This window comes from Gopherus flavomarginatus, chromosome 4 (genome assembly GCF_025201925.1).
Source record: "Gopherus flavomarginatus isolate rGopFla2 chromosome 4, rGopFla2.mat.asm, whole genome shotgun sequence".
Taxonomy (NCBI): Eukaryota; Metazoa; Chordata; order Testudines; family Testudinidae; genus Gopherus; species Gopherus flavomarginatus.
The window spans coordinates 79,934,513-79,957,013 of NC_066620.1; the positions used below are offsets into that span (position 1 = coordinate 79,934,513).

Genomic DNA, 22,501 nt, shown 5'->3' on the forward strand with positions numbered 1-22,501 from the left:
GACTGTAAACTGGTAGTGGTGCTGGTTTATGGTGAATCGCAGGAACTGTCGGTGAGCGGGATGAATAGCGACAAGAAAGTATGCATCTTTCATGTTGAGGGCAGTGTACTAATCCCCTGGATCCAGGGACGGAATGATAGTGCCAAGGGAGACCACGCAGAAGTTTACCTTGACTAAGAACTTGTTGAGCCTGTGCAGGTCTAAAATGGGCTGAAGGTCTCCCTTTGCTTTGGGAATGAGAAAATAATGGGAAAAAAACCCTTTTCCCCTTAGTTCGCAAGGGACTTCCTCTTCCACCGTCCCCACCTCGAGGAGCGACTGAATCTCCTGCATGAGGAGGTGTTTGTGAGAGGGGTCCTTGAAGAGGGACGAGGAAGAGAGGTGGGAAGGAGGAGAACTGAAGCATGTATCCCACTTGTACCGTACAAACAGTCCGATATTATGCGGGACAACACATGGAATAAGTGGGACAAGCGGTTCAAGAAACATTGGGAAGGATCCAGGAGTTGGCTTGGTACGCTGTCATCGAGTGCACCTTCAAAACCCCTGCTTGTTGCCGGGTTGGGCTAAGCCCTGGCTCTGGCCTTGGCTAGGCATGTTATTCCACCTACGCCTACTGTCTCTGCCCCTCCTGCGGTAAGGCTCCTGTCTAGGAGGTACTGCGGTAAGGCTCCTGTCTAGGAGGTACTGCCGTTGCTGCGGCAGCTGGGGCTTGAAAGGTTTCCTCTCAGTCACTAGGATGTGCATCACCAATGACTTGCGGGTTGCCTTGGAACCTTTGAGGCTATGCAGCCTGGCATCCATTTGGTCCAAAACCAGACCTGACCCTTCCAAGGGGAGGTCTTGAAGGGTATTCTGGACCTCCTGTGGAAGGCCTGAAGCCTGGAGCCACTCTGAGCACCTCATCACCACCACTGAGGCTATTGTTCTGGCTGCTGCATCTGCCGAGTCCAGCGAGGCCTGCAAAGAGGTCTTGGCTACTGCTTTTCCCTCATCCATGAGGGTCGCAAACTCAGGCTGAGAGCCCTGGGATAAGGCATTTCTAAATTTGGAAACTGCCACCCAGGAATTAAAATTGTGCCTGTCCAGGATCACCTGCTGATCGGCAATCCTCAGTTGGAGGCTCCCGGAGGAATAGACCTTTCTCTCAAATAGATCCAGGCCTTTAGCTTCCTTGGCCTTGGGAGTGGGGGCTTGCTGACCACAGCGTTCCTGCTCATTGACAGCTGAGACAATCAGCGAACAGGGTGCTGAATGAAAAAAGAGAAAGTCATATCCCTTGCAAGGGGCAAAGTACTTCCTCTCCACCCCTTCTGCCATCAGCGCGCTAGAACCTGGGGTCTGCCAGACCGTCTTGTAATTGGCCTGGACTGTCTTTATGAACGAGAGTGCAAATTCTGGAGGAGCCTTTGGGGCTTACAATGTCCACCATAGGATCCTCCTGCTATACTGCTTCCTCCACTTGTAGGCCCAAATTTTGGGCAACCCTGTGGAGCAGCTCCTGGTGCTCTCTGTGGTCAATCGGGGGAGGCCGACACACCGCTGTGCCCGCCACAGCTTCATCCGGGGATGATGAGAAGATGACGGCCTGCTGTAACTCCTCCGCCAGTCCTTCTTGCCCTTCCTCATATGCCGGGGGCTCGTTCGGGTCCTGTCTAATTGATTGACCCTGGAATGGCACCGGGCTCAGTACTGCTTCCGTTCTCCGGTGCTCTGGAGAAGCGTCTGGTGGCCTGGATACCGTGGCATCCTTGGGTGCGGAGGGGTCCCCGCATGGGGACCGGGACCGATGCACCAAGTAGCCAGACCTCAAGGCTCTGGAGGAGTGCCCTTGCTGCTGGTAATAGGCCCATGGTGTCCAAAAGTGCCACTGCCCTGGCAGGCCCACTGGGGATGCTATGTGGTTTAGGGCTCTCTGCTAGCTGGTGCTCTATGGAAATAGCTGGAGCGACCTGAGTCAACCTTGGATTCCGAGAATGCCAACCTTGAAGGCCAAGGCTGTGCCATGGAACCGTGCCGTTGGGGGGCTGGGGAACGGCTCCTTGCCAATTGGGACCAAGATCAGTACCGATGCTCCCAATACTGGGATTGTTATCTTCTGCTCAGGCCCAGGGACTTTGACCTAGCGTCTCCTTGGTGCCGACTAGGTGCTGGCACCTGGGAGTGATACGCTGACGGGGCCAGTGCCGCATGCTGGCTTGGATCCAGTGCCCTCAAGTCCCATTGTGTTAGGGGCAACTGGGAGTCCATGGAGGATGAGCTCGACCGGGAGTGGTGCTGGGAGCAGTGCCGAGGCGGTGACCTCAATCGGCGCACCATTGCCAGCTTGCCTCTGGATGGCATCCTTGATGACGGAGGCCTCTCTTCACCACAGAGGAGGCTTGCCCCTGACAACTCGATGAGATCCTTTGCCACCTCAAAGGTGTCCAGTATGGACAGCTATTCTAAAAGCTCCTCCAGTCCTTCCTCCACACTCAAAGTGCTTAGCCCATGGCTTGAAAGGCCCTGCGGCGCCGGAGCCACTGGTGCCAAAGCGTGTCCTGGAGGCCACACCAATTTGAGTGCTCAGTCCCTTTGGAGGCGGTTCTTTCTTATGTGGGGAGCACCCTCTGCTTCTAAGTTGGCCCTTCGACCATATTGGCGAGGTCAAATGGTGCCGGGGTCTGTCCTGCTGCTTCAGTGTCATATGACCGCAGTGCCCTTCTGGTGCCAGATCATGAACTGATGCCGGGGCACTCTGCACCGAGGATGCCAGCGCCGAAGCTGGATGGTCCGAGGCTGAAGGTTGCAGGGTGGCCTCCATGAGTAGCTGCTTGAGGCGAAAGTCTCTATCTTTCTTGGTTCTTGGCTTGAAAGCCTTACAGATCTTGCAGCGCTCAGTCTGGAGTGATTCCCCCAAGCAACAGAGACACGAGTCATGTGGATCACTAATCGGCATAGGCTTGTGGCACAAGCCTTAAACCCTTGGGCCTGCAGCACGCCCTGCAGCCCAGACCTGGTGCTGGAAACAAATTCCAAACACCTAAAACAAAGGAAGCTTAACTATCTACTATTGAGAAGTGCTAACTACTGAGAACTATTAACGACTGGTAACTGCTGACTACAGATAACTATGCTAAGGGATCTCATAAGGAGTTGTACCAACAAGGCCATGGACAGTAAGAAGGAACTGAAGGGGGGTCGGGTCTGCAGGGGTATATATGCACCAGCCTGGAGGTGTCACTCTGGCAGGCCTGATGGGAGCCGCTAAGGGGAAAAGTTTCTGATGTCCGTGCACATGACACTCGCACACCTAACGTGTAATGGATGTGAACAGTCACTCAAAGAACCATAATCATGCTTAGCTTCTGATTTTGTGTCCAGCCAGTAGCAAGTCCCATACTGAGGCTACATTTAAACTTGTTTTGTTCATTCAAACACACATTTCAAAACACACAAGAAGCAAAGTAAATTTCTAGGACCTGACTGTATCCCCTAGATCTTCATGTGGAGGATTCACCCTCATGTGGAGCTCTTCCTCTTTCAGACAGGTCTTGTCTTCACCAGAAAAAAACATGAGTTCTTAACTGAAGTTACCTAACGTAAATTCACAAGAGAAGGCAGTTTGTTGTTTTCTCATGAGTTAGCAGTTCAAGGTGACACTCTAGGCTTCTCAAGTTTTTAATTCAATCGACTAAAACACATGAAAACTACAAAATGCCCTGTATAGTCATGAGGATTTTACTTTGTGCTAGTTATCATATGTTAGCTAATGCAGATTAAGAACAACTGTTCTTCCTAATGAAGATGCACCCACAGAAGTTAGGCTCAGCTGCTTCTGTGACACCTATACCCTCCATCGCATAGATTCAGCAAAGCCCTCTCCACACAATCCAAGAATGGAGGCTGGTTGGGCTGGGATGTACAGTACAAACTGTCCTCTGTCTAGCATCACAGACCTTGCATGAAGTTCACAATCTCAGTTTTTGCAGTTTGCCCATTATCAATCCTAAAAAAATAATCCAAGAGATTAATCCATGAAAGACTATTCCTGAAAATATTTCCCCAAAATGTCAAATAATATAATACTGAGCTGGACAATCTGTCAAATCATGCTAACTGTCACAGACTTGGTAGGCACCAAAATAAACCAATAGAGTTGCAACATTTTGTGGAAAAGCAGCCTACCATACACGAAGAGCAGTTGTGTGACATACTTTACACTTTACTGACATTATGCCACAAAAAGCTGAAACAATTTCCCACATTTTGGGCAAGTAATTTAGTTTCTCTCATGGTCTTGTAAAATGATTAACAGGTGAACTGTATCCATTTTGCTTAACCCAGAAGTCTGAAAGTTCAAAACGTGATGCCAAACTAATTTCCATATATTTTTCTCATTTTATTGATTACAAGAAGGATTTATAAACTTTTGGAATATCACAGTGGTGCAGCAAACAGATATTTCAAATAGAAAGGAATGGGTTAGCACTGTATTTTTAAAATCAAATTGGAATCATCCAGACAATTATCCAAATGGATAATGATGGATGCTAAAGTCCCCACTGCTCCCATTACAGAAGATATAATGGGAGGGACATAACATAAGGACATATTTTCAGCTAGCCATTCATCAGCATAATGTTATAAAAGGCTGCAGAGAGTGAATGATTGTACCATGGGTCTAGAATAGACATAAGTGCTTTTCACTAGGCAGAAATTAAGAATGCACCCCACCACTTTTATAGTCAAGTGATACCTGAAACATAATAGACATGCAGATCTAGAGTTAAGCACATTTGGGAGTATGGAAGAATTCCATGGAATATCAGCTAAGCATTTCAGCCCACAACAGACTTTGCTTTAGTGACTTTCAGAGACAAAAAAAATGTGCAAATGCTAATCTGTTTTGACTTTAGCAGGCCAATACTGAATAGGTATAAAGCAGCAAATACAATACTTTTATAATGATCTTGTTGAATTCTGTTCCTTGGTAGGACAATGAGCCTGGGAATCTATCTCCTCTTAATCAGATTTACACACACTTCTTTTTTATTACTACAAAAGTTCTTTACTCCATCTAAAACCTGCTGTGATCTAACAACCTAAAGGATCATTAGTAGCCCATGAAGACCATGCATTCAGCCATGCAGCCATGCAATATGCAACAAGGTAGTACATAACACAACGCAAAAATGGCAAAGAAAACCAAGTGATGGCCATGCTAGTATTTGTCAAGGGTCTCCTTACCAAACAGTGAAATCCTATGCCTGACAAGAACTCCAAGTTTGCAGAACAGGCTGAAGACAAAAGAAAAATAAAGAGAAGAAGGGGGGAAAAGAAAACAAAAGGAGAAGAAAGAAAAATAACAGCTGATATATGAGCAGGAAAAAGCAACATGATGTCACGCAGAAATTCTCTGAGCAGAATGTAGGACTGAGAGTACTAAAGAAAAAGATTTAAAGTGCATATCCTTAACAAACATGGTTAAATAAGCACATATTCTAATTAAAAAAAACAAAAAACTGAAAGCAAAGCTAAGTAATATAAAAGCGTTCTATATGAAAAACCACAAGGAAATAATCATTGAAGTGTTACAAAATAAAATGCAATCAGTGGGCTATTCAGAATATCATTGAAAAATTGGGGGAAAATGTAAGGAAATCAGATTAATTGAAATGTCTGATGATAAAGGTTTAATTAGTCCAATTTGGATCTCATCATATTTAATAGATTAGATAATTAAAAAAATCTCGTCTATTAAAACATTTAACTTAAATGATTTAAGACTGGAAATAAATAAACAATAGTTTCTGTGGTTAAAATTAAACAAAATATGGATATGACCAATGCTTTTGTTTAACGTGTTTAAATTAATTTTAGCATTGATGTAAGATGCCCAGTTGAGAGCAATGGATTTTTTTAAATGTTTTAAGTTTATTCATAGACAAAGGAACAGCTGTTCAAGCTTCCCCACACTGCCCCCCAACCATTTACTCAACCTTCATTTCCATCTCCACGGAGAGAACAGTTCACTCTTCATGGCCCAATTCAGTTCTTTGCATCTCTTAGGAGAACATCACTCAGGGTGTATATTGGTGTCTACTGTGGTGTCATTTTCTGTGGCAAGGACCTTAGTCCATTAGAAACTGTATTAAGAATATCATCTCATTTTACTTCGACCACCTGCATCCTGGGCCTAATTCCAACCAGTGATGTCATAGGGAAAGACACTATATGTCCCATTATCCAGCCTCTGACCCATCTAATCCATCATGTTATCATATATAATTTGTTTTGATTTAAACAGTAACACATTAAATAGAGGTCAGTCTATTTCTCCTGTCAGTATATGAGCACTACACTCATCAACTTGAGTAGAAGCTATGCTCACACAGTTGAAGGTGGAATTAAGCTCATGAAGCATGTCTAGCATGACCCAGCTGGCAACAAAGCCAAGGGCTCAATACTCGGGCTCATATCCAGAATCAATCCTACTGAACTGCAGTACTAAGAGGAGCTGCCTTGCTAAGTGGGCTGGTCTTAACAGAGAAGACATTAAATCAAAGCCTATTCTGTCAGACTCTGGTCACTAATCAGGTGGAAGTTAATAATTCAATGGTACTTTAGATAAAATTCTGGAGATAACCTTAATGTCTTGGAACAAACATTCACTCAAAAAACACATCAAGATTTAATGTCCAAGGCCGCGTGCATTTGCTGACCACCAAGTGGTTGTTGGATTTGCCTACACAATCTCTACATTACCATTATCAATTCAAAACTCTTCTACTTTACTGCCAAAAAGAAAATGTACATTTTGTTGGGTGTTTCAAAAGATAGACTGTCTTTCCACCCTGGGAAAAAACTACATGAAGCCAGGGTTTAAAGGAAACTGAAAACAATTAAGAAATAAAAAAAACAGCTTTGGTGAATCTCATATCCCTTCCTAAGCTCAATATTGAAATTAAACCTTCCCTTCTTGAGTTTTACCTTGCCTTTCTCAAGGCTCCTGAAATCTTTGGACAGCTAGTAGGATGGTTCATGGCAGAGGACTGTAAGATGGAGTTCCTATAGCCCTTGAACACTGAGTATCAAGAATTAATTTTACAGGCTAGTAATGGATGTTTGGTTAGGTGTGTTACTGTGTCTTTTAAATTCCTTGAAGAACTGCAGACAAAGCAATGTTAGAAACGAGATGTCAGACTAAATGGGCCATTAGTTTGCTCTAATATGCCAACTGTTATGAGTCATGTTCAATAAGGCTACCAGAGAATAGCCCTCATGTAAATATGTCAGCCCTCTGTATCACTGTCACCAACTTGAGTTTGTGTATGTTACAGCCTTCCCTCTGTGCTGATCTGCAGAGATTATCAATCTGTGAAAGCCCTACCCTAGTGAACTCTGGCTCAAACTCTAGCAACTCATGCTTGCAGCTCCAGAGAGCCCCAGTTCATTCTCTGGCATCAGCCAAGATGGTGGCTGGATATGCTGACTGATTCCTGATGATTCATTGTGACTGGCCAGTGGCAGAGGGCTGGTGAGGGGATGGGAGCAGAGCCACACTGAGTCTGGGGATGGGGCCAGGCTCAGGTCCGGAAGCCAGGAACACAGAATGGGGGTGGGACTGGAGCAGAGCTGGGAGCAGGGAGCTGCTGGGTGGTGCTATCTCCCTGCCCCCGTGCGGGCTGGCTTGGGCCTGCCACATCCCGCCGATATTCCTCCACATCCCCTAAAGGGTGTGTGCCCCACAGTTTGGGGACCTCTGGTTTAGAGGCGGTGGAAGTAACAATTTAGCAGGAGTTTACATAAGACAAACAGGTATCTGAAGGTAAGCCTAAGAAGAGAGAAGCTTGGGGTAAAGGGTTGGGCTGAGATTTATGTTGTGTTACTATTATTAAGAAAGTCCCAGAAAAGGTGTGAGTCTATATTACACAGAACATCTTGACTCTTCTCAGAGCAGGGTCAGAATATGTTCTCACAATCTGCCATGGTTAAATTTTGTTCTTGAACATTTTGTGAAATTTTGCATGAATAGCAATTTTTGCACAGTCTTAGTATTTGTCTGTACTGTATGTGAAAGTAAATTTAGATTCCTGACCATCAGAATAACAACCACTGCTTTTTAAAAGTAGTATTGGATTCAGAGTCTGAAACACACACATTTTTGTGTGTGTGAATTCTCCCTTCTAACATCAATGAATCATCTTAATACAAGAAAGAAAATGAAAAACGTTAGATCACTTGTGTTTACATAAGACTACTTTACCTCCCCTAACTAAGCTAAAACCTGCCTACAACTACTGTTCTTTATTTTTACCTTGTCACCATTTCTTTCTCCTTGTTAGAGGCATGTCCCCCACTGCTGAGAGGCCTGCTTGCTGCAGATAGGAAATACAGCCGATGATTTTTGAAATACTGATCAATTAAAGGGAGCACAACCTGAAATACATCAGAGAAAAACAGGCATGGTCAGCTCAGGGCTTCTTGAGCTCAAGTTCATAATATTCATTTCACATCACAGTTTCATGGCAGGAGGAATTTCTTAACACGGAACATGTTTTTTTCTCTTTAAATTCTGTTTTATCTTTAAATTCCTCTTCTTTTTAAACAAGTATTTAATATTCTCTCATCACTGAGAAAGGTGGAAGCACAGCCCCCTCGGACTCCGTTGCTGTTGAAAGTGTTCAGATTCAACAAAACCAGACAACTCGCTGATACACACATTTACCAAAGTATGGGCCTGCTCCAAAACCCACAGACATCAGTGCAAGTCCTTCCATTGATGTCAATCGGCTTTGGGTCAGGCCCTATTTACAGTTCCTATTTTAAGGCAGATGGGGCCAGCCTTAAGTGGACAAGCAAAGCACGTGACTGCTAGGCATCCCAAACAGGCTTGTTGCCTCACTTGTCTTGTCCACCTCATCTGCTCCGCTAACAGTGAACCTCACAACCAGATCCCTCCCATCCTCTCTCTAGCTTTGGGTACCACATTCGTAAGACCAAGGTAGCCCCAGTATTAAGTGGAACAACAGCAAACACTGAGCACTATCCAAAAGCATCACATTGAATAGAAAGTGACCTCTCACCCCACAAAACATAAATAAGTGTCCAGCCCAGACATGCTGGCTCTTGCCAGAGTTTTCTCCTGGATTTTTAGGAGGGATATGAAGAGGAAAAGGTTATTTATATTTCTAATAAAATATATCTATTATTACTCTGGATCTGTTTGACAGAGCTTAAAAAAATATCAAATCAAAACAGCAGCTAGCCTGACAGCAGCTCCCTGCAAAACTCAGGTCTCCAGCAAAACTAACTGTTCTCCCCAACAAACACGTTTTCCCATCATTATTTCTTCTCCCCCAAAAACCTCCCATGCCACCAAATGGAGTTTAACCTATGAACAGAGCCGATGGTTCAGTGCCTATGCCTGATCCATCACCCAGGCATGGATTCAAAAAAAATAAAAATAAAAAATTCCAAACCTTATTTCATTTGGGAATAATTTTGAAAGGAAAAAGCGACATGAGCTCCTCAGTGGATGAAACTGCAGATGGTGATATATTTTGTGACAGTACTTTATAGCACAAAGACTATAATTTACTGCTAGGGAATCAGGGTCAGAGAATATTGCAACACCTGTCTGCTTATTCATTAATGGATTGAAAAGGCACCTTGAATGTGCACACACCAGGCAAGCTTATGAGAGCCAAAAGGTGTAAGCAGAATTTCCTAATGTATAAAAAGATAAATCCTTTTTGGCACAACCAGACCTCAAGATAATTTTGAAACAAAGAAAGAAAGAGGGAAGGTGACATTGGGAAATACTAGCTGTGTTTTCTCCAAGTATAGCTCACATTAACTGCCTAAAGATTATATAATGGAGACACAGTCTACCCTCCTTCACAACTGGGCTAAACCAGTACACGGATAACATGAGGAGGTTATGAATAACTAGCATGATATGCAGTATACTGTAAAGAAAGGAGATAAAGGGAATTTAAAGGAGAAAAATGTAATTTTTTCATAGATGTATTTCATGTGTTAGTCTGTTCAAGCTGTGTGGCTTTTCATTTGTCAACAATATAACAAAATTCTGTACACATTTAATGTAGACAAATGCAAATATAACAAGAACACACATGCTTCTTAACAAGCAGTTTCTGCACTGAAAAGGGATAAGCAAAGATATACTGTACTTTGGCAAAGAACTTGATTTCTTGTTCATAAGGGAATTGTTCTCCTTTGCCTCTGCTGCCACCATCTGTGAGTAGGAAGAGTTTAAGATGAATACTGAATAAATAAAATTACATGCTGTTCTATATTTTAAAAATGCACACTTCAGAGGAAGTAATTTGTTTCTCTTCTTTAGGGCTAGATTTTAATATGCTTCAGATAATATATATTAGTTACATTCATATTTTAAGACTGCTTCATCAGATATAAAATACATTATAAAGGGGGTAAAAATAAGGAGCCAAAACCTCAGCTGGTGTATATCAGTGTAGCACCCTGGAAGCCAACGGAGCTATGTCAGTCAAAAATCTGGCTCAGTGTGCTTATTTTTGTAAAAGTTAGTAATGTCTTATAAAGATCTGCTAACATATATAAATAAAGCTAAAAGTAACATAAAAATAAATCAGAGTAGCTTTTAACTGACTTCATTTGATACAAAAAATTCCAGCCAGAATTTGGGACCCCTACTTGGTTTAGCCAACTTCTTCCCCATTATAAAAGCCTGTTTTGGGAGCCAATTAATGACTTTTTCTGTGAAAAGGCTATGCCTAGGACAAGAGTACTAGGAAAGGAAATTTGACTGTGTTTCAATCACAGATCTAGCACTCAATTATCGTTGCCTGCTGTTGTGGTTCTCTTGGTCAGTAGCAGTGCTCAGTATGATGCATACTGAGTGTAAGCACAGACAAAAACCATAAGAAATCAAATGATAAAGGAGAGAAAAATATATCTCTCTCTGAAATCACATAACTGAATTCCACAGAAAGAATTAAAGTTAGATTAGGGAAGCTCAATACTTCAAAAGAGTAACTATATATAAATGAACTACAAAGATTATGATTAAATCAACTTTCCCCTGTAATTTACAAAACTACTGGATTTAGATTGCATGGTTATGAATTTTCTGTCTAATGAATGCAATTAATTAAGAGAAGTGCTCATTGGAGAGTAAACTTACTTTAATTGCCACACTACAATGAAACTCAGATACCAATTGATAAACACATCTGTTGCAATCTGCAAAATCCTGATAAGCAATTAGTGTCAGACGCATGTCCAAGTGAGGCAAAAAAACCGTAATTTTTCCTTCCCCATTTATTTTGCATAGAGGAAGGGAAATAAATCACTTTTTTTTTCAAGGAGTTTGAAACATTTACCGTGATCAAATGAGCAACAGCTGTTCATTACACAGAAATAAAACACATGCTGTTTTAGAAGGCTCTGAGCAGGTAAGAGTCTTCCTCACTTCAACAGTCCAGGAAGTTGAAAAAATTTAACCATGGCCATTGATGTTGCCCAACCAGTGTGGCAAATTACACTCACCAGGAGTAAAATCTGTGATAATGTAAGTAGTTATATGAATGAACTGAATCCTTAAAAAAAATTATTAGTGTGTTTTTTCACACACGTTCAGGGTTGGAATGCATCTTATAGGCTCTGTCCTGTATATGGAGCATTGAAGAGCTTCACTGTCCCACAGGCAGCACAATTCCTCCCAGACCTCATCTAATTAAGCATTTTTCATCAAATTCTCCCAAACAGTGTGGTGTAGCTAAGCTGAGAGAAGAAATTATGGGAGCACTGGGGTAGACAGGGTACCTGGGGGCCTCTGGTATTTTAAACCACTGTGTCCTCCAGGCCTACTCTGACCATGGTTAAGACAACACAGCAGTGAAAATGCTAGCATTTACTACCCCTGATGGAACTGTGCTGGTGGTATGTCAATGATGGGAAATTTGAAGAAAAATGCTACTGCAAAGAGGATGGATGACTGGGCACTAACCTGGGACATGGGAGACCTGGGTTCAATTCTCTATTCTGCCACAGACTTCCTGGGTGAACTCAGGCAAATTGTTTAATCTCTCAGTTCTCCATCTGTAAAATGGGGTCTACCTCACCGGTGGATTGTGAAAATAATGCAAAAAACAGTGAGGGACTCATATACTACGGTAATGGGGCCACTGAAGTGTCTAATCTAGATAGCTGGATAGCCCTAGAGCTCCTGGTGAACAAGAGGAGTGCCGAGGGGACGCATCACAGGAGGATACATGTGCTCTCCTGAATAGATGCCCCAAAACCAGGGGAACTTGTTCCACCCTTCCACTCTACAGACTTGTGCAGAAACCTCTATCTACGATCTAATTCACCCCAGTTAACTAATTGGGTACAGTGAAATCAATGGGAAATCACCAGGACTGATCTGTTTCTAAGGCCTTGTCTACATTGCCTCGCGGTTCAGACTACGGGGGCCTGAACTGCAGTGTGCACTGGCCTGTGGCACTGTAACTCCTCTGAGCGAGCTCTATAGGCATAAACTAAAAGGTACCTATTTTACATTAACTTAGTGCTGTTTAAACAGCACTACATCATCATGAACTAGGTACCTTTTAGTCTGTGCCTACATTGTCCACAAGTGTTTACTGCAATTCACACCCCTATAGCCCAAATTGTGCCTAAATCTCAGTGCCAGACTACCAATCATAAATTAATTTCCTTCTCTCTACTTGTGTACTAATGGAAATCTATTCCACAGAGGTACATCTCTAATCTGTCACTATTTATGCACTGTGCATCTTTCACTTACATTGTGCAAAAACTAGCATGAATTCTGTTTCTACTTAAATGATGTCAATCCTTTATTTTCCTGTTGGCACAATTCCATCTAGCTGGAAAGGCATGCTGAGCTGAGCTCACTTTTTATGGCATTTCTGGGGTTATGCATGCAGGGCTGAACACTCAAGCCCTGTGTTCAGCCTCAGAAAATGCTTGGGGCAGGGTGATGGGGAGGAAGGACATTCTTTTCATAAGCTCATGGACGTTTCAGAAGCCACTGTGAACATGTTCCACCACCAGTAGGATTTACATGGCAGTGCAGGGGCCTAGCTTGATTTGCTCCTTTAAAAGCAGATTACAGTGAACCTTGAACGACTTGGACTAAATCTGGGTTTGAGATTCACCGTGTTTTGTGAATTGAGGAGGAGGGAGTTTACATTGAATGGAAATTGTAAGTTCTTCATCCCAGCTGGCCAGCCCTCCCTCCCTCTCACCAATACTTGATTCCCTCTAGGCAAGCCCGAGAACTCTCTACTGGCATCTTCAACGAGGGTCTGATGTCTCCTCCCTCTGCCATTGTCTTCCAAATGACTCTTCCCTGGGTTCTATGACTGCTATATAGGGCCAATACACCTCCCTAATCTCCAAGGTTATTGTGGAAGGGAGAGAAACTGGCCAAACTTGATCAGGTATGGCATATGGTTCTGTAAAGCAAGTAGAGCCCTGAAGAAATAGTGCAATATTGTAGCTAGCAAATCCTCAGAGGTTCCCTCACAATCAACGCTGGGAAGTGAAGCCCCATAATGTCCTTTGTGGTTTCTAGAGAAATCTTGAATTGGGACACTAACGCCACGTGGAAACTAAAGCTAGCCATGAATGTGGTGGCTTGCTTGTTTACTGGAATACATTGGCATAAGCACAAGGAATCCGAACTTGCATGCCTGTGGGGTTTTGGGTAGAGTGTAAAGTATTGGTTTTCATGTGTAAAACTGTAAATAACTCAAGAATGTGGTTCACAGCATTTTCCGTACTGGGCCCTTCCACACTTGCCAGAGCCTCCCCCTCACCTAGCTAGGATTCCTCTCACGTTTAGCAAGATGGAAGGTGCAAGGGAGTCGTGACCTCCTGACATCTGGCTGTGACCCCCAGCTTGGCTTTGGATTTATCAACCAGAGAACCACTTCTCTTCCCTTATCTTACTCCACAGATGAGAACAGCAGAGCCACTTGAACCAAAGTCTCATTGGTGTAGGTGAGAAGTGGATGCTGGTTCTCTGTGAGGGACCCATAGCTTTGGAGTTCACTCCTCCCCACATGCTCTTGGTATAAAACAGCCTGAATTGGATGGCCTGCAAGGCACATGAACGAGCTCATTTTTTTGAAGCTTTTGAAAAAGGGAGAGGAGATTGTGAGGGACGAGAACTGATGGAGAGAGAGGCAGTTTTCATTTTTATTTTGCCTGGTTCGCTGATTGGGGATTACATGATTTAGAAGTAATATTACAAATCTTAAAGATGATATGATTCAAAGAATGTAAGTTACCATATGGGTAGGTTCAGAGCCTTTTGTCTCAAACCTATATCTCAGGAGTGACTAGATTAGGGGTTGGCAACCTTTCAGAAGTGGTGTGCCGAGTCTTCATTTATTCACTCTAATTTAAGGTTTCATGTGCCAATAATACATTTTAACGTTTTTAGAAGGACTCTTTCTATAAGTCTATAATATATAACTAAACTATTATTGTAAGTAAAGTAAACAAGGCTTTTAAAATGTTTAAGAAGCTTCATTTAAAATTAAATTAAAATGCAGAGTCCCCGGACCGGTGGCCAGGACCCAGGCAGTGTGAGTGCCACTGAAAATCAGCTCATGTGCCGCCTTCAGCACTCGTGCCATAGGTTGCCTACGCCTGGACTAGATGAAGTTTGAAATAACTACCCAACAGATAAGATGTTAAATCAATGTCTACAATGCTAAGTTCTACTATAGCCATTGTACTGACACCTTCCAAAAAACCAATGTCCTTCAGAAAAAGACCATATACTCTAAGAATATGGTATTTTTGGAATCTATACATTTGTTTTTAAGTTTTTCACTGCAAATTTCATGAGTTAAAATATTTAGTAAAAATGTAAGTAGGTATTATACCAAACTCCAGAATGTACTGATGGGCTTCATCCACATATCTTATCAACTGCTGAAGGAAACTGTAAGCAAATCGTTTCTCAATGGACGGTGTGTCTAACTCCAGGTCCTTTAATCCTCTGAAATAAGAAATAAATAAATAATTTCCCACACACTGACTCAATGCAGTCTTAATTCACTAAACAGCCCAAAGCTACCAACTCTGGTACTTCTCAACAGTCTGTTGGGATAAGAAATATTTCTTATTTGGAGCCAAATTTTCTTCTGTCACACATATTGGTCTTATTTATACTTATACTTTAGCCAGTTACATAAAAATACAGATTCCTCAAATAAGGCTTATAGAAAAAGGGGTTTGTTGAAGACATTGATCCCACATTTTAAGCTTCTTTCTCAGTTATGCGTTACTGTCTTACATTGTTCCCCAAGCTTTGACTCCTCCAAGATGAGTAATTTTGAAGCTGCCAAAATATTCATATTCACAGAAAAAACATTCAGTAGTAACAGCGCATCAAAACTCAAGTTTTATTTAATCTTTCTCATCGAATTTTTGCCAAAATGTCACTAAAATTTTGTCAGCGGTTCACTCTTTTAAGTTAAAATCATAGGCTAAAATGTTCATAATTGGATGTCTGAGGTTAGACACCCACATCCATATTTATATTTTGGATGGTTTAGCACAACAAATCCTGCATGTAGGTAGAAAGTTAGACTAGATAACTCTTGCAGTCCCTTCTAACCCTATGATTCAAATAGCTAAATAATACCCTTAATTTTCAGAGAGAATTAAGTGAATAGGACATCTGAAGATCAGGGCCTCTTATTAAATTGTGATTCCCAATCTGTGGCACCCAATTTTGAATTGTTTTACCTTAGACCATCCTATACAGTATATGACTACTTCCCAATTATTGTTAACTACCATATAGCAGTAAATTTTATCTAAAATACTGTATATTCAACTACAACGGAGTTTGAATTTTAAATGCCTCTCTTCATCTCAATGGAGAGAAATTTGGTTGAATCAGCAGGAAATGGCTAATTCCTAGAAAGGAAAAGGGAGAGCTCATGCCAACATACTGGAGCTTAGCTTCTTTGTACCTCAAAATGCATGTGGGAATGTGCCTCAAGGAGTTTGAGAGGTTTTTCTGCCTCTCATCCAGGGGAGATGAGGGGAGGTGACTGCCTCTCTCAGACAACCACACCTCTATTTAAAGTCTTCTTGGGTCTCCAGAGACTGCTATTTCTGCAGAACAAACTGCAGCTGAGCAAAATGCAGCAATGTCTGGAATGAAAAACTGCAGGAGAGCTCACAGATGCATCAGCTAGGGACAATTCTCACATCCCCGTGCCCACAGGAGAAGAAGAGGCAGGGCACCCCACTCCACGAATTAGGGACTGGGCAGCAGTAGTGGCAGCTAGAGTAGAGGCCAGCCCTGAAGCAAGAGGTAGAAGATTAGCAGCAGCAGTTGAGGATGAGTGGAGACAACCTGGTGGAAGCAGGGGGTCATTTCACAGGATACTTCCAAGCCACAGAGGAATCTAACCAGGCTTTCCTAGAGCCAAAGAGAGCCCTGGCCAGCTGAGGTGGGCAGAAGCAATTCCTTGGTACTAGGGGATGGGGGGAATTGCAGGCTTGAGGCCTGTTCCCCGGCTCAACATCTCCAGGGCAGTGGAAAGGGCTGGGAGTCCTCCCCTGAGTATGGAATACAAAGTAGAAAGCAGGTGATGGAGCAGGAGAACCCAATGGAGCTGAGAGTACTCAGATAAGGGGAGCTTTCTGAGGAGCACAGAATAACTGATGCAGAATACCTCCCAGAATTCCCCAGTATACAGGGATTAGAATTCTGCCTGGGCTCTGTGAGCTAGGTTGAGGAAAGTTTCTGTTTCTGTTCCCCACCCTATCCTTACCATGTACTCATGTAAGAGCCAAGCAGAATTGTTCCCTCAATATCTTAAAAAAAAACAAACTCTTAAGCTTAACACTCCTTTAGATCCTTTTATATTAAACAAGCTATTAAGGAGGGTTAATTATCTGCTGTGAAGCAAATTCTGCATTGGATGTCAATTTACCTGGAGACAACATATCCATTGATCTGTAGAAACTTGAAAATATCCTGTGCTTTCTCTCGGTCTTTGGCTTTTTCTTTGGCTGTCAGCGTGTCATAGGGAACCAGAAGAGGATGGTTGCCTCCTCCTACTACAAAATGTCAAGAAAATGACAAAGTAGTTAGAAAACGTGGTGAGATGGCATGTCCTTGTTTGTAACTAGTCTGTGATAACATGCAGTGCTTTGTAGGTCACTCTAACAACTAGTAAAATACATGGTAGGTTCCTCTTTACTCTAAAGTACCAATAATATCATAGAATGTCAGGGTTAGAAGGTACCTCAAGACAGGGCCACTCAGAGGATTCAGGAGGCCTGGGTCTTCCCGCCGCCAAATTGCCATCGAAGACCTGGCACTTCGGTGGCGGGGGGGGTCCTTCTGCACCGGGACCCACCGCCGAAGACCCAGAGTAGAAGAAGCTCCGGGGGCCCGGGCCCCGCAAGAGTTTTCTGGGGCCCCTGGAGTGAGTGAAGGACCCAGCTCCAGGGTCCCCGAAAAACTCTTGTGGGGGCCCCTGTGGAGCCTGGGGCAGATTGCCCCACTTGCCCCCCTCCCCACTGGGCGGCCCTGCTTCAGTACAACCCCCTGCTCAAAGCAGGACCAATCCCCAGACAGATTTTTGCCCCAGATCCCTAAATGGCCCCCTCAAGGATTGAACTCAACCCTGGGTTTAGCAGGCCAATGCTCAAACCACTGAGCTTCCCTCCCTGCTACTTTTCTGTTTCACTAAGCACATTGTTTTTCCATACAGAGTATCTGAATATACATTTAAACTATATTTATAGACCTGATTACAAACATATTTGTAATTTAGTCAAATTATCCCAAGATCTGCAAATGTCATGATAGAAAGAAGCATCAACATCCTAGATAAAAAAAATTCTAGTAAGGAAAAAGCACTTAAAATGTTACAATTATGACTTGACATTATGCTAGTGATCACGCTTCACAGCACATTATCACTCCCTCACTGCTAAAACTTGTGTCTAGTTAGATTTTAACTCACATTTTTGCTTTTTTCTCCTTTCTACTCACTGTCCAAAAGAAAATGTCCAACATGGCACGCTATAGTTATCTTTAAAAGCTCACTATAGTATAAATAGCATATCAATAGTATAATTTAAAAACACTGCTGCTAAATACTGTGTGCCATTGGCTAGTCATACTGAAGTCACTGGCAGAAACTTCTAGGAGGACCAGAATTTGCCCCTTTGAGAAGCAGAGTTCTTTGCTTTTTATAAATACAGTGGTAATAACAAAGGGCTCATATTTTTAGCAAAATAAAAGTGTATCAAGATAAATATCAAACTGTGATGATCTATTTTATAGTAATAAAAAATCAATACTACATGGAAAAATTTGAAAAGCATGATCTTCAGGGATAATTCAGACAACTGATCACTCTAACCAGCTTTTTGTGGTGGAGAGAGAAAAACAGATAATTAAGGAAATAAAATTTAAATTTTTCCAAAAAATATGGCTTTTTAATTTCTATTGGTTGCAAATACAGCCAATTTTCATGAGGATAAATCCATAAGATAATTATTACTACTACCAGTGTGCACATTTGCATAAAAATATTATCTCTGAGTTTTTCTTTGGAGTTAAGTATCAGAGGGGTAGCCGGGTTTGTTGCTTTTTACAGATCCAGACTAAGAGTCCTGTGGCACCTTATAGACAAACAGACGCACTCGAGCATGAGCTTTTGTGGGTGAATACCCACTTCATCAGACGCAGGTGGTATTCACCCACAAAAGCGTATGCTCCAATACATCTGTTAGTCTATAAGGTGCCACAGGCCTCTTTGTTGTTTTCTTCGGAATTAAGAATTCATCAGCTCTCAGTACTTATTTCTCACCTGAAGTCACCATTCTCTAACAGGCCACAATTAATTGCTGTGGAAATTACTATGAAGTCACAAAAAATGGTAACTTCGGGTAAATATTTTGTTATCACATCAAGTCTCTGAAAAAATGTAACATTAAGGAAACCAATCCAATTCAGAAAACACTACAAAAAAGAAGACATGTTTTCAAAAAGGAGATTCTTTAGAATTTTCCAGGAGGTCTGAGTAAGCTCCTTAAAATGCATCAAAAAATAAACTCTGGCAGGCAAATGTATGTTTTCTCCATTAAAACAAATGGGTGCAGACACTACATCAATGTCAGGTATTTTTGGTTTTCATGTCATGTTTCACACATGCTGCTGAGTTCTCAATGCTATGCCTTTAGATAGACATGAAAAACACATACAAAATAAATACACATGAAAATCCTATGTAAATCAGAAGAAAGAAAAACAGCCCAACTGAGTTTTTCATTAGTAAGAAGAGCTTGTGCATTTGAGGGAGATTTGCATCAGTGAAAATTGTTTAGTAAAATATAAAAGTGTATTGTCTTTGACAAAAAAGTGTCAACATTCATTATATAGCTGACTGCATGAATATCTATTATAGATCTTGGGTGAAATCCTGGCACCACTGAAGTCAATGGCAAAACTCGCATAGACTTCAACAGAGCATAGGGTTCAACCTTTATATCTGAGGCCCCAATCTTGTAAACCCGTAGCCATGTGAGTGGTTCTTATTCATATGAGTATCTCCAGAGAAGCAAATGGGACACCTCACGTGAGTAACAGTTACTCATATTTATAAGAGTACTATTTACATGTTGCTACTTTTATTTTTACTTTCTCATCATTTAGAGAGTCAAATCTCTAAAATGGATGTTTTGTAATTTATTATTAGTTTATTAACTGTTTGTAGATTTCATACGAACTTTTTACTTTAGATGAGCATTTTAAATGCTCACCTATACTTAAAAAAACCAGCCCAGAGCTTCATTAACACCCTTATTGTAAGAACAACTCAAACACAAAATTAATAAGAAAATACACCATACCAAATTTACATCCAGCACCATCTTTCTATATATTGAACTGCCACAAGTCAGGAAAAAATGGAATTCTTTGACCAAGTTCCATCAAGGTATGCAGTTTGAAGTCAATGGGATTTGTGCTTCTAAGTCACTTAGGTGCCTTTGAAAAGCTCACCTTTAGGTACCTAAATATGAACTTAGAAGCCTAATTTTAGACTCCTGGGGGAAGATCCTCATCAAGTATAAACTGTATTGTGCCATGTACTGAAGCAGAGGATCTTTCCTTTATTTTTGAAAATTTTGAACTGTGTATAAAAAAGTTCACAAAAACTTAGCATACTGAAAGTATTGATAACTTTTCACATTAACACTAAAGCAATTTTGTTTTGAAGCGGCCAAGATTTTGTCTCACTAAGATAGAAGCTTTTAATGGAAATACAGTTTTGGCCCCTGATGCTGCAACACTTATGAACATGCTTAAAGTTTAGCAACGTACGCAGTTGCACTGTAGTCAGTGAGTTGCACTGTAGTTCATATGAGTAAAGTTTTGTACAAGGCTGAGTGGTTGAGTGTTGGTGCCTTCACTTTCAACATTTTTGTTTCCTACAGCAGTTTTGTAATATTCAAGGTAGGGACATTAAAAAAAAAGAATCCAGCATTTATGATTTAGTTAACGATGAACTTATATCTACAGTTGCAACAGCACACATTTGAATTAGGTTTATAAGGTCTCTATCTAATTTACATTAATTTTTCAGTCAATGATTTAAATTGTTCTACCTTGAATGAGATGCTATATATTCTGTATGCAATGCATGGGGAATCTCACTGGATAAAAGACTCTATAAAATTAGAATTTTAAAGCCTCCCAGAAAAGCCAGAAAACTACAGCTTGTTGGAATCATGCATTTTCCCTCTGTGAAATTGCAACCCACACAGATATGCCCCTACATCAAAAAGACGCATATTTAATAATTAGAGACGGTGAAAAGATCCACATGTACAAGGACAGAACTCTATAAAGAATATTATTGTACTGAATACACCTGACCATTAGGTGACAGCAGAGGATCACAATTTGAAAGATCTTTCTGCAAAAAATTAAAGAACTATACAAGATAATATAACTCTATGTATACACATGACCGGTATCAGATATCTAAATTATTATACTGCCATTTTCATCTGTGGGAAACTAGATATATTCACTATATCACAAAAAGGCAAATATACTGGAAAATCATAACAATTTTTCACCTGCCAAACCAATCCACACTTCTTACCAAGTAGCATCCAGCCTATCATTCATCGTAACTCCGTGCAAGGTTTTCAATAAAAACACACCCCTCTTTATGCTGCCTTCCTTGCCTATAAATCCCCTTATTTAATGAGTGCACAGCGGCAATACCTCTGCCTTTTCAGGAGCCAAATACACCTCCCTATTCCAAATGTCTAATCTTCTGGCAACATTCCTCAGAAGTCCAAATCCCCTCCCCCTAAACTGGCTACTTAGGTTAGATACATTTTATTTAAAAAAAAATCACAAAGAAACTAAAATGAGGGGAAACATAATGGAATATATAGACATTTACTCTCTTATTCATCCAACACAAAGTCAACCAGATAAGGCCTTAATGCTCAGTAATACTAAGGCTTCATTTACACATTCACTGACAACGCTTTCAAAATTCTGCCTTCAGTCATACACATGCAACCCCATTTGAGTCAGTAGGATTGTGTATGATTAACACAGTGCAATATGGCAAATAGTCAGTATCTATAGAGCTCTAGTTTAAATACATGTATGGTGGTGTCAAGTCACCATTAAAACACTAGCTACCGCTGTACAATATATAGAAATTGAGATAAAAAGGAAAAAAAAATCCATATTTGCTCTTTGCCTTGACATCTTTGGGTGAGAAAAAAACCCTAAATTCCAGTCAGTGAAATGTACAATGCCATCACTATTTTTTTCCCATGAAGAAATTAAATGATTATAACATCTACAGCAGGGGTGGGCCGCATCCAGCCCTTCAGACCTTTTAATCCGGCCCTGGAATTCCCGCCGGGGAGTAGAGTTGGGCTTGCCCCACTCCGGCACTCCAACCAGGGAGTGGGGTGTAGGCTTGCCCTGTTTGGCACATGCTGTGACTCCACACAGCTCCTGCAAGCAGCAGCATGTCGCCCCTTGGGCTCCTACATCAGGAACTGCAGCCAATGGGACCTGCAGGGGCGGCACTTGCGCACAGCGCATAGAGCCGCCTGGCCACGCCTCCACATAGGAGCTGGAGAGGGGACATGCTGCTGCTTCCAGGAGCTGCTTAGGTAAGCACTGCCTGGAGCCTGCACCCCTGACCCGCTCCTGTGCCCCAACCCACTGCCCCAGCCCTGATCCCCATCCCACCCTTCAAACCCATCGGTCCCAGCCCAGAGCCCCCTCCCGCATCCTGAACTCCTCATTTCTGGCCTCACCCCAGAGCCTGCACCCGCAACCAGAGCCCTCACCCCCTCGTATACACCAATCCCCAATTTTGTGAGCATTCATGGCCCCACCATACAATTTCCATATCCAGATGTGGCCCTCAGGCCAAAAAGTTTGCCCACCCTG

General features: G+C 42.0%; 1 protein-coding gene and 1 long non-coding RNA gene across 7 annotated transcripts in view; one reads left to right on the forward strand and one right to left on the reverse strand.

Moving 5' to 3' along the window:
• The window catches only part of RYR2 (ryanodine receptor 2), a 727,531-nt gene that overhangs the window by 174,078 nt on the left and 530,952 nt on the right, over window positions 1-22,501 (reverse strand). For 4 of the 6 annotated variants that reach the window (XM_050950346.1, XM_050950347.1, XM_050950345.1 and 1 more), the window contains 5 exons: window positions 16,983-17,109; window positions 14,913-15,028; window positions 10,179-10,243; window positions 8,300-8,421; window positions 5,230-5,279 (listed from right to left, as the gene is read on the reverse strand). In XM_050950346.1, the coding sequence (XP_050806303.1) occupies window positions 5,230-5,279; window positions 8,300-8,421; window positions 10,179-10,243; window positions 14,913-15,028; window positions 16,983-17,109 (480 nt within the window). The remainder of the gene's footprint in view (window positions 1-5,229; window positions 5,280-8,299; window positions 8,422-10,178; window positions 10,244-14,912; window positions 15,029-16,982; window positions 17,110-22,501) is intronic. The other 2 variants (XM_050950348.1, XM_050950344.1) reach the window with 1 other exon arrangement.
• The window catches only part of LOC127049568 (uncharacterized), an 838,950-nt gene that overhangs the window by 163,036 nt on the left and 653,413 nt on the right, over window positions 1-22,501 (forward strand). The gene's annotated exons all lie outside the window — the stretch shown is intronic.